Consider the following 13,110-nt stretch of genomic DNA (forward strand, 5'->3'; position numbering starts at 1 on the left):
AGTTAAGTATTTATGGATAGTGATAAAAAAATATTGCAATGATATTTTTATAATAATGGTAGAATTATTTTATAACTGTACCAGTTTTCTTTTGATTGATCTTGAATAATAATTGCATTTCATGACTATTTCATTTTTTAGCAGGTCCTACTGTGCAATTACATTTTTTATTTTTTTATTATTTCAGTTTTAATAAATTATTTAATGTTAAATTTTGTTCTTTTATTATTTCTGTTATTACTGTACATGATTATTTTTGTAATTTTTAACTGATTAACAATAAAAATTGTGATATCATAATAATCAATATTTCAATGTTCATATGTTGTCTTTTAATATTATATTACTTTTAAAATCATAAGGCATTACATAATATTACTTTCATTTATTTTTCTTTAATTTTTGTAAATTAAGTAATCTTGGAAATATCAAAAGCTCCTAACATCAAAGTTAAATTTTCAAGAAATAAAATATTAATATTTTCAGTCATTTTTAAAAATGAAATAAAATTATGTTATATTAAGTTGTAATGTTATATTATGTTGTACTAAATTGTAATTAAAAAAACGAAAAAAATACTTTTTTGACTTGATTTCTGTTCTTCACCATTGATAAATACAAAAGCAATAACAGAAGAGCTTTCAATCAGATGAAAGCATACTACAATTGGTGGGATTTTTTTATTCTGTTTCTATTTTCTATGCAAATAACAAGAACCAAGTTTAATGGTTATTTTTAATAATAAAAATCAAGTTTAATGATTAAACAGAACCAGTTAATGAGGGAAATAAGATATTATTTCTCTTCCTATAATAATAAGATATTATTTTATATATCTCTTCCACATGAGCAGATGGAAACAAACTAAATGTTCAGCAAATACTTTTATGTACAGGAATACATGAAGTGAAATGACAGAAACTCAAGTGAAAATGTAAATGTAAATCACTTTAGTAGCAACACCAAAATTATTTTTCAGTTTTCTAAATAAGTATATTAATAATTAAAAAATAATAACAAAATTATAAACAAGAAGGTAACACTGACTGTTAGGTATTACAAAAACTTCTTATACTCTGTGAAAATGATGGTGTTGGCAATAAGAAAAATTATAGATCATGACTGCCTTGCATAATACCCACAAAATTCTTATCTACATCTATTTAATCTGTAAACAGGAAACCCAGTTATTAATTGTGACTATTAAAGGAACTGTATATATTTAATATTTATATATTGAACAGAAAATTGTCATCCAATCTAATTTTTAATTAATTTTCTATAAAGAAAGATACATGCAATCAAAACAAAATGAGCTGATATGCCATCTGTTTAAAAATATAATATTTCTTTACTTGTAATGGAATATAGTTCAGAATATCCATTACGAAAGTGTAGGTATGTGTCACATCTAACATTACCATCCAAGAAGTAATGATCAATTAACTGATCTACTCATATTCAAGCCCATACACCTCATACAATAGTCAAAAGCTTATTTTGTACATAACTAACTTTCATCCGCTGAGGATTACTTTTATCCAATGATTATTTCTTTTATCTTTATGGTGGATGACATATAGTAAACCTGTCTATTTCACATGAATATACACAGAGAAAAACTACCTGATGCTATTTTTACAAGTTCTAATTCTATACAAATGAAATTTGTGTATATATATATATATATATATATTTGTATGAATTCTATGAAATCTATGTAAAGTATACAATCAATTTAAGTAACATATTCTGTATTGCAAAATATTCAGAACACGACTACCAAATAACAAAAGAAATTATTATAAAAATAATAACCTTTCCTTTCCTGTTATGAATTATTTTTCACAATATTTATGTTTTCATTTTAATTTAACAACTATTTTTTTAATTACCTAAACCAATATGAAAACGTAGCCACTGCATTGTGAATCAAACAGTGATAAATATTAAATGGCCAACAGCATTGTTCTATCGCTAATAATAACTAGATGCCAATAACAAAATTTTTAAAAGATCCAATAAATTATTTTTAAAACAATAAATTACATTTTACAATCCTTGAATAAGAAGTGGATCCTGATAATAATAATAATTCTTTATATAACTCACTGTGGCCTTGTTTTCAGTGGCCTTGGTTCAAATAACAAAAAAAGGATTCAGAAATTAAAATAGAATACATAAGGAACTAATAGTAACAAAAAATTTTAAAACAAAACAAAGATTTAAGTTAATAAACAAAAAAATGTAGATCTTCCCTGATATTGGAAAAGATCCAATAAATTCAACTATAAAACTTGATAAACATCAATTCCATTACCTTGACATATATAGCAACAAGAAAATGTATATGAACATATTAATTATATTATAATACACTTTATATTACATATTTAAAATCACTGTACAAAACTTTAATCACAATATGAAAGCGCAAAAATTGTAACTTTCTACAATACAGAAGATAATCATGACAGCACATTATTTACAGCCAATAGGGACACATTTTTTCCAGTATTGGTTAAATAAGTATGCTGATAACTAGCATAAAATTCTGTATGCTACATGGTACTTATTTTTCCATATCTGAGTTAAGCCTAAATGTGTTAATTTTCAATACACCTAATTACTATTAGTAAATTAAAAGTTGTCATACTTCAACATACACTTTAGACTTGAATGAAAAATCCCGTTCAGTTTAGAAAACATTACAAAGAAATTTCTTGAAAATTATCAGTAAAAAAATTAGATGAATGTCTTAAGTACTCTAGAATAAGAATCTATAAATATTCAATGGTGCACTAGTATTTCTCAGAATTAAAGATATGAACAATAAATCAACATTTGACATCATACAGATAAATTAAATCATACTATTTTTCATAGTTTTTATTTTCTAGTCACAAAAAATAACCCTTTCAGAGTACATAACATTTCTAAAATCGCATAAAACAAAATCACATCTTTACTTTTAGACAACTGTCAATTAACATACATTTTTCTTTATTTAAGAAAAATAAATTAGATTATTTAGGTATGAATTAATCACAGTAAAAAATTTTTTAAATAAAATAGTGTACAATAAAAGTTTATAAAAAATGATATCTAATTTTCTTGTCACAAATAATAAAGACACTTTTGTGACAGAGTGTACAAGTGATATAATTTAATAGTTTTGTAAAACCAGGCTCAAAAACTTTTGTATGGATAGTATGTGGTGTAACTAATCTGAGAGATTATGGGTCAAGTCTTGGATTTTTATTTTATTGTTGATCTTTGAAACAAATGATATCAGCCCAAAGATATATTCTTACATTCTGTCTTGAATGGTTGATAATCAGATTAATTTTGTGTACTACTGAAAAATATTTCAGAAGCTGAGAAAAATCTTAACTTTTACCAGAAAAGATGAGAATATAAATGTTTTTAGATCTATTCTTTATTTTTAGATGTTCTTAAATATTTCTTACTATAACCTACTAGTTGATGACAAACATATAAAAATTATTTAATTTATAATTTTTAAATTATAACATAACCTATAAAATATATATATATTTTCAATATTAAATGAAATTTAAACTACCAAAACATAGTAAATAAGTTAAACTTACCATATTAATTCCAAGAACTGATTTTTGCGGATCCCACATCTTCATTTGGTATTTAATTCTATAATTACATTAAAATAAATAATTTTTTTTATAATTTATGAATTTTAATTGTTGAAAATGTTACTATTTTATAAATTTTGAAGTTATTAAGGATGAATATGCAAATTCTGCTGTCCAGTACTGGTATGATGTAATATTTAATGCAAATTCAATCATAAACTTCAAAATTTATAAAATAGTAACATTTTTGACAAATTCAAAATTAAAAATTGTAAATACAATTTATTTTAAGGTAATTATAGAATTAAATACAAACTAAATATGCAAGATCCTGCGAAAATCGATTCTTGCAATTAATATGGTAAGTATAACTTATCTATTTTCTTTGTTTTGATGGTTTAAATTTCATTTAATATTACATTTTATTAGCACAGTGGTGAACAAGTTAATGAATTATCTGAATTTTCAAAAAAAAAACATACACACACACACACAGCAGTGCACTATTGCTGAAATACATGCATTTTATAAATATATATAATTATTTTTTGAAAGCAATACTTTTAGTAACCATACTCCTCTGTATCAATACAAATTAATTTATACTTAACAGATCAACCCTAAATACAGAACAATTGAAATAGGATGACTTACCTTATTTCATTGCACAAAAGTGCTTTCGCAAATGAGATTCACATCATCATCATCTCCATACATAATATATATTACAAAACCATCAAAAACTTGTAATCCATGACAACATACTGCCCATTCAATTATAATTTTATGTTAAAAATATGTTTAAATTAATAAACTTAAAAAAAAATTAATTAAATTTAACTTATACTTAAAAAACATACAAAAAATTAAATTTAAAACATTTTATTTAAGTTAAAAATTATAATCACAACAAGAGATAAAAACATAAAATATAAAAATTGTTTAAAATTAAAAAAATTAATTAATTTAAAATTAATCAAGTCAAAATTAAAATATAAAAATGTAATTAAAACAAAGATAAAAATTACATAATTAAAAGTTAAAACTTTTAAAATAAAACAAAAACTTAAGCAAAGCAAAATCATGTGCTAGTCATTTCACGATTTTACTTTACTAAACAAAATTAATTAATTTTGTCTTTGTTAATTTTAACTAATTGATCTTTGTAATTTAAATTTTTTTTTAATATTTTTAGACTTTATGTTTTTATTTCTTGTTGGAATTATAATTTAAAATGTTTAATTTAAATACAAGGTTTTAAATTTCTGTATGGTTTTAAAGTATAAGTTACATTAAATCTAAAAAAAACTTAACAGTTTAAAAATATTTTTAACATAGAATTATAACTGAATGGGTGGTATATTGTCCTGGATTAAAAGTTTTTGATGGTTTTGTAATATGTATATATATATAAAATATATGCAGCTGATGATGTGAATGAAATTTGTGTAAGCGCTTCTGTTATGTAATGAAATAATCTAAGTCATCCTATTTCAACTGTTCTGTACTTAGGGTTGATCTATTAAATATAAATATATATATATATATATATATATGTGAGTAAAATGTGTCATACTTAACTTCTGAATCCCTTAATAAAGACCAAATTTGATACAGCTTTGTATAGAACCTTCTGAATAATTTAATTTACTTCTGGTCAGGATAATTTAAGTAGTGATAAAAGAACAAAAAAAAACAATGTCAACCTAGTCACTTGTTAATCATGTACAATTGGGGTAAAATCTAACTTCTACTCCAAATGGAGAAAAAAGGAGAATTAGATCTCTGTGCTATGAGATTGAAAATGCTTTTATCTCTGTTGCAAAACAAGAAATAAGACAGCATATTGCGAAACGTGCTGTAGATTCTATCTTACTCATGAAAGCTTTAATTTTTGTTTGGAATCGGCTTATAGTATTACCAAATGTTTAAATTTGAGTGAAATCTTTAATTTATTTTGATTATATTGTACTTTGGTATAACCTGCTTTTGAACGTTAAACGTTTTTATGTGCAATATGTACTTTTATCAAACTAGATAAAAGGTGGGCGTCCAACCCGCACAACAATGGCTTGGGGGGAGGTTGCCTTCTTCATTTAGTCTAGTGTGTTTGTGTTAATTGCCAGGCCAACTGCTCCTCCTTACTCTACTGCTATTGGTGCAGAGCGGATCATGTGGTGTGCCGGATGGCTGCGTACAGCTGATTCTCTCCTGTTCCCTGTACTCTCTTAGTCTTTCTCACAATCCGTTGTAACATACTTTCAAATAATTTGTTAAATAAAAAATCCTTTTTTTTTAACTAATAATCCCTGACTAATAATATGTCTGAATAATAATTATATAAATAATTACTTAAAATATTAATAATAATTGTTAATCTTTTATTTAAGTTTAATAACAAATTATAAATAATAATTACCTAATAAATTCTAATTCATACAGTATTAATAATATAATAAATAAATTAATTAATAAAAAATAATCTACACTTAGAAATGGAATAATCTGTAAATTAATTGACAACAGACTGCTTCTAGACTATAAAATTTAGCTGTTTTTTTGAGTTGTGAATTTTTAAAACATGAAGTGCTTCATTCAAAAGGGAAAATGGGAGAGACCTGGCACACCATGTGATTCTCTCTATGCCAATAGCAGCTAAAATAATAATGTAAACACATATAATAAACCAATGCATCATCCTTTTTTATTGGAAATATAAATTAAATAAGAACATCACTTGCTGCTTATTTAAAAATTCTCTCACATTAGTACTTTGTTCATGATGGGCACCACTTCATCAGATGTATAAAAGTTAAAAAAATTTGTTTTTTTAACAATCTGATTAAGAAGAAGTAACATCCTTCTTTTTTAAATTTTAAAGAAAATATTTGTATACATCTGATGAAGTAGTGCACACTGCGAAAGCACTAATGTGAGAGAATTTTTAAAGAAATAAATAGTAAGAGATATTTTTATTTGTTTGATAATAACTATCATGTACGGCTAGAATGTTAAACTACAAATTCATAAATGCAGCCATGACATTTAATGGGTGATCCTTTTTACTAAGACTCATGTATACACTGCTTTGAAGTTTTTAAGTCTTCGAGTACAAAGATGCCAGCTAGCAAACCCTGATATGCCATATCTATTACATACATACCCAAGCACAATGTATATTCACAGTAACATTATTTGAAATATGGTAAATTTTTCAAAAACAGATATGATGTAAAATTCAATACATCCCATTCAAAACACAAAGGTTCATTATTATACAATTCCTAACACCATGACACATTTTATGACCCATTCTAACGACACTTATATTTCTAAAAATAACAACTGATAATGAAAAATGCTTTAAATTGAAAGGATGTGAGGTTTCTTCAAGTACTTGTGAAAATTGTTTATGAATGCTCTTTAAAATTGACACAAAAATTAAGTATTCCACAAAATAAATTAGTTCATAAATATTGTAGAAGCATTTGGATGTTCAGTTTAAAATAATATAGTTAAGTCTACTATCAGGGAAAAGTAGGAACTTTATCATACAATTCAGGATTGCTATGTTTTTATTTATAAAATTTTGGATTTTTAATAAATAATTTTTGTTTTTAATTTCAGTAGATACTAACACTTTATAAAATTCTGACATTAAAATATAAAATTTTGAATGTTTTTTTACTGATTTTAGTTAATTAATCTTAAAAAAATATCAAGTTTACTCTCCACAGGATTCAATAGTTGCAAATGTATTTGTAATTTGTAATGTGCAGATGCCAAACAGGTATTTAACTCCATATTAGAAAATATAGTAGAGCTTGAAATATTTTGCATATATAAGAAACATATTACCATGCAGATTTCTTGTTCTTTGCCATGAAAGACTGAATCAAATTCAAAATCGGTTCATCAATATTTAATGAAATAGTTTTTAATGTAAGATTTTGTAATTTTGGTAACTTTAGCAGAACTTTCATACCTTTTTCCGTCATTTTTCTAGCATCCTCAACATAAAGTGTAATTAAGTTTTGACATTCAATAAGAGCAGTATAGGCATTATCTGTAATAAGATAACCATTTATACCGAGATGAAGCAATGAAGACTGTTTTAATTTTATAAAATTTATTAAAGAATTGTCACTTATTGCTCTAGAATCGGGAATCCAAACATGGTTTAACGAAGGACATTCTAATGCCAAAACTTCAAGATGTCTATCACAAAAATAATAACCGTTCAATAATTCAAACGTTGTAAGAGTCTTAAGATGTTTCATTTCAAGAAATGCTTCAACATTAGTAAAATAACACATATTAATTTTAAATATTTCTAAATGTCGTAAAGAACTAAAAATGACATTAAGAAATGATCTAGGGATAGCATGAACATTACAAAATTCTAACTTTTTAACATTTTTGAAATAAGATGTTAAAACATACTGAATAGCATTAAACCGAAAAATTTGAATATCTTCTGTTGTAACTTTGACAGATTTTATGAATGGAACAAATGAGAATTTTGAAGAATTGATTTCATAAAAATCTAATTTCTTTCGACAATCATTTTTTTCTACTGTATACAGATCTTCTAAATATATAACAAAAGTAATTTTACTCATAAATCTGTCATTATTTGTTACTAACTGATACCAATAAGGACAGACTTCACCAACTTTAAAAATACGATCTTGCGCCGGTATATATGAAAATATTTTCCATAAAATTTCTACTGGTAAAATATTTATGTCAACCATCTTTTTTTAAAATATTCAATTTCAAATATTAACACAAAATTTTAACAAACAGTTATATAAATATGACTGATAAAGAAAAAACTATAATTTAATAAAATTATACATTTTATAATCAAGTTTAAAAATTTTTTAAAATATTCTTGTAGCTTACACTGATTTTCAATAAGTAATTTTGTAATTACTATAGTTTTGGAAAAAATTAAAGTATAAAATTATAATAGTATTAAATAAATGAAGATGTGCTATAGCAATAAAAGTAATAAAAAACAAAAATAAAACAATACTAATAACATAAATATTTCACTTTCATAAATGTAAGAAGAGCTAAATGCAATTAAAAAATATTAACAATGTATTAATTATTATAAAACATAAAATATTTTACTTAAAAATAAATAAATTATGCAACATTTTTTCTGCATTTTAAAACTTTAAAAATAAATTATCTCTAACTTTCATAAATACAGAACTTTCTTCATAAAAATAAAATACTACTTATTAAAGAATTACATCAAAGAAAACTTTGTGTTTTTTTTTTTGTAACAGCAAATAACACCAACATCCAATATTGAACAGTCTGATATGTACCAACTAAAGTAGCACCAGTCCTCTAATCCAAAGTAGTAATCCACATTTACAAATACATCTGCACAAAATGATCTTCAACTATAACTGAAACATAATAGTGGTTTTATAAAAATCAAAACTTTACTTATTTTTTATAAAAAACTTTATCAATAAAAAGCAATCTTACTTTTCACAATCAATGAAAAACAAAAATATCCAGCTTTCATAAACCACTCATTGGAAAAAAATAAATATATATATATGATACATAAAAACACCAATTAATTCATACATTACAAAAAAAATATCAAGAAATAAACTTATTGGGATAGTATACACATATAAAAACTACAAAAACCTACAAAGAAATAAAAACTGATAAAAACAAAGTTTTGTCACACATACTCTTCAATTATAGACCCCACAGAATTCCTAACATCTATAGAATTGAAACTTAACTATTTACAAGTGACAGACAGATCAGCAGTCTAACAACATTGGCGTAGAAAAAATAAATTTAGCTGGAATGCAAAAAATAGACTTTCACATTCCAAAAATATATAGAAAAGTAAAATCAATAAACTGGGCTTGTATATTCAGTTAAGGTTATAGGAAATAAGCTACCTTATTTATTGGTTAATAACAGACAACAGACCTTTTTTAATCAGTGGTGTTCAAATTAAATGCAAACAACTTCTATTTGTTGACTACAATATCAATGTTTGAAATCCGTTTAGTTACAAATGCAAATAATTCTAATAACATACAAATAAGAGCTTAGATGAGATACAAAAGTAATTCTGACCTTCTATGTAAACAACAAAGAAGTAGCCATAAAAGCTGAATCATCAATGAACGACAGAGTTAAATAAAACTGAGAATATTTTTATCACATACAGTATTAGTAAAGTCAACAATGAAATAAAAAACTTCAACATCCCCTGTTTAGAAAAAAATTAAGGGGTTCAAAAATATAACTTTGTTACAAGTATATCATTAATAGCTTAATAGTATTAATTGTTCCATCACAATAACACACAATTCCTTTAAATTTGATTCTCATTTCCATTGTTTTTAATTTTATAAAATGATTATAATGTCCATAAACGAATAAAATGTTATAAAAGTAAAGCAAATACTCACATGAAAAAGTGAAGTTTAGTTTTAAAAACACGAATTAGTTCATTAACTAACCTACAAATTTATTAGAATCAAAATTCAAACAACGGTACAGTAACAGTAAAAAAGATAAATATACGGAGTGCTCAATTAATACTCAGTCACATTTCTTACAGTAGAAAAGGTTAGCAGCCAACAACAAAAACAATGAATCTTTAATCGCCAGTCATGACAATACTTTGTTTATAAATAATCTTAACTATTTTTAAATATCGATTGAATTAATAATCGATTTTTTTCATAATATCGACAATTTCTTGAACTAAGAGTTTCGAATAGGTAAAACACATTTACAATACTTATTGATTGTAAAAAAAGTTGTCCTCTGTAAAGTGATAAAAGTTATAAAGAATTAGCCATCATTTTAACCAAGTTAAATGTGTTTTTCAATTGGGTTTCATAGAATAATTTTTTCAAATTCTATTATATCGATAGACAGGTTTTCATACCGAGATTTCCAATGTTTGTTCGCAAATACGCGCCTTTTCTTGACGTCATCAAGAAACTAATTTATTTTTAAAATGTAGTCATCATTCTTAGGATCGAATTCAAATATAAATAATGAAATAAGATTATTTAAACTTTAATATATAAGTAGTAAGTAAATTATGATTGGTATATATAATGATTAATAGTAGTTTAAATAACAGAAATTTCATAGTCTATCTAAAACTAGAATGAGAGGGGTTATGTAGTTTATTTATACAGTAAATTTTTTTAACTTGCTTCAGTTACAGGAATTGTCATAAATATACAATATTAATGATGTATATTTCATTAATCCCTTTTCGGCATCGTTATTATTATCCTATACTGACTATGAATTTGTATGTAAGTTATATAAATACACTGATTTGACTCCCAAATCAAATTATGCTGACATCAGTACCCGTACAAAGCTTAGACAGCACTGATCAGTTGTACTAGGTCTAGAGAAACTGTGAAGAACAATTTCTTTCTCTCTTCAGGAGAACCACTATCTAATTATGACTGCTGTATTCATTTTGAATTAAATCACGCATAACAAAATTAATATAAGAATTTCATTTTGGTATCCATGATATACTGTATTTAGAATAAATATTGAACAGTTCTTGTACTGATTGTCACACACTTTACTTTAAGAAAATTATAAAAATGTTATCTGAGTCTGAGCTCTTGTTTTAAATCAAGCTTTTTTAGTCCTCTGAAAGTAAATTTTTTGGAACTTCCATCCCAAAATAAAATATATGTCAGGTTCAAATTCAACAAATGTAAACCTTTAAATTATGTTACATTACCAGCATGACAAATTGTAATAACATTAAAATTGTTAAATAATTCACTTTCAAATATATTGAAATTATTCTTCCAGAGGATCTTTTGGAGATAATCTTGTAGTTTATTTTCCAGAAGAAGTACTATTAAAGGTGTCTTGACTTAAAAAGCTTAAGCAACCCTTAGTATGATGTTTAATAATATTTTCTATTTATTCTTTTAATATATTGTTCATGTTAAATTTAATAAATTAAGTTAAAGGGAATGTACCTATCATTGATGGTATTTAAGTGATTATTCTTTATTGTAGTTATTTGCTGTTCTTTTTTTATTGTTTAACCTCTGGAACCATCGTTAGGTATTGCTTCAGAGGATGAGATGAATGATTTGTAGTATGTGTGAAAATGCCATGCCTGACCGGGATGTTATTTGATGTTCTGCCTGCATTTATTAAACGAGATATACCTCTTTCACACTTGTTTTCCATTCTGATTGAATCCATGTTTTCTTCTACTAATCAATGACACTTTTGATAGTTTGTTTATTTAGCTGGAGTTTTCTTACTTATTTGAATTTTACCATCTATACCACATTAGCTTTAATAGTAGTTGGGTGTAAATTTGAAATAGGTTAAAAAGATTTTTCTTCATTTTTTAAGACATGTTTTAGAAATTAAATGAAATTATATAGATTAACAGAAAAATTAATAGGGAATAATAAAATAAGATTGATCCGTAATAATTGAAAAGCTTAGAAATAGCAATACTGCTGTCTTATGAACAACAATGCTGCCTTCTTAAGGACAGCTATGTTGCCAGATATATTGTGTCGCTTGCTAATTTTTGTTAATTGATATTTTTTTTTTAATCTAAAAAGGGGCTTTGTATTCTTTCTATTTTTTTTTTTTGTAAGGAGGAAAGTTTTATTTTCTACTAATATACTTTTTTTAAAACAAGTTGTTTTTTATTTTATTATTATAGCTTGTTATTTTCTTATTACCTTATTTCCAGAAATGATGTTTTTCTTTAATTTCTTTATCAGGTTGTTAATTTTATGTCGATTAGCATTATTAAATATTTTATTTTACATTTTCATTTGTCTTTTATTCTTTAGTAAAGTTCATGGTACTGATAGCTGGGTGCAACTTCTATTAATTCTATTGCACATCAACTCTCATTACATTCTTTTCATTTCCTACTATCATTTTTCTGTACCTATTTCTTTTTCCAGGTGTATGCCATTTCCTAGGTCTAAGCTTCAACAGGTTTTATCTTTCATTACTTACTTCTTACATTACCCTTCCTCTCTTATGTATTAGTGTGACTAGTACATAAGAGAGGATTATTTTCTATTATTTTATCATGAATTCTCAATTCAAAATATTTAACTTTGGTGTTGTCCAATAGACCATATTAAACTAAGAGATTTGTACTACTTCTCTTCTATATATTTGAAGAGTTTTATTCTTATATTATTAAAATTAGAATGTAAAAGAATGAATATTGACAATGAATGTTTAAATTACATTTTTTTTGTGCGTACGATTTTATAATGGCATTTTTTTAACAGCCTCGCTTATTTATTTATTTTTTTATTTCATCTGCTGCTCTTTTGTGATACTAAACCTTGATTACCTTATTAAGCTAGTTATTAGTTAACCTAGCTTAATATTATAACCTAGCGTATTATAACTGTAGCTAATTATTAATAACCTAGCTTATTAATTTAATTATTCA

The 13,110-nt window shown here is 24.7% G+C and overlaps 1 protein-coding gene and 1 long non-coding RNA gene across 2 annotated transcripts; both read right to left on the reverse strand.

Annotated features, from left to right (window-relative positions):
* Positions 1 to 6,512: 6,512 nt before the first annotated feature.
* Positions 6,513 to 8,371, reverse strand: LOC142317938 (uncharacterized). The gene has a single exon (XM_075354474.1). The coding sequence runs from the start codon at positions 8,369 to 8,371 to the stop codon at positions 7,469 to 7,471; it is 903 nt and encodes a 300-aa protein (XP_075210589.1). The 3' UTR covers positions 6,513 to 7,468.
* Positions 8,372 to 8,866: 495 nt separating this feature from the next.
* LOC142318434 (uncharacterized) lies at positions 8,867 to 10,293 on the reverse strand. The gene is made up of 2 exons (XR_012754909.1): positions 10,082 to 10,293; positions 8,867 to 9,043 (listed from the first exon to the last, which is right to left on the reverse strand). It is a non-coding gene; the product is annotated as an uncharacterized LOC142318434 (long non-coding RNA).
* Between the last annotated feature and the right edge of the window lie 2,817 nt (positions 10,294 to 13,110).

The sequence above is a fragment of the Lycorma delicatula genome, chromosome 1, assembly GCF_047948215.1.
Source record: "Lycorma delicatula isolate Av1 chromosome 1, ASM4794821v1, whole genome shotgun sequence".
Taxonomy (NCBI): domain Eukaryota; kingdom Metazoa; phylum Arthropoda; class Insecta; order Hemiptera; family Fulgoridae; genus Lycorma; species Lycorma delicatula.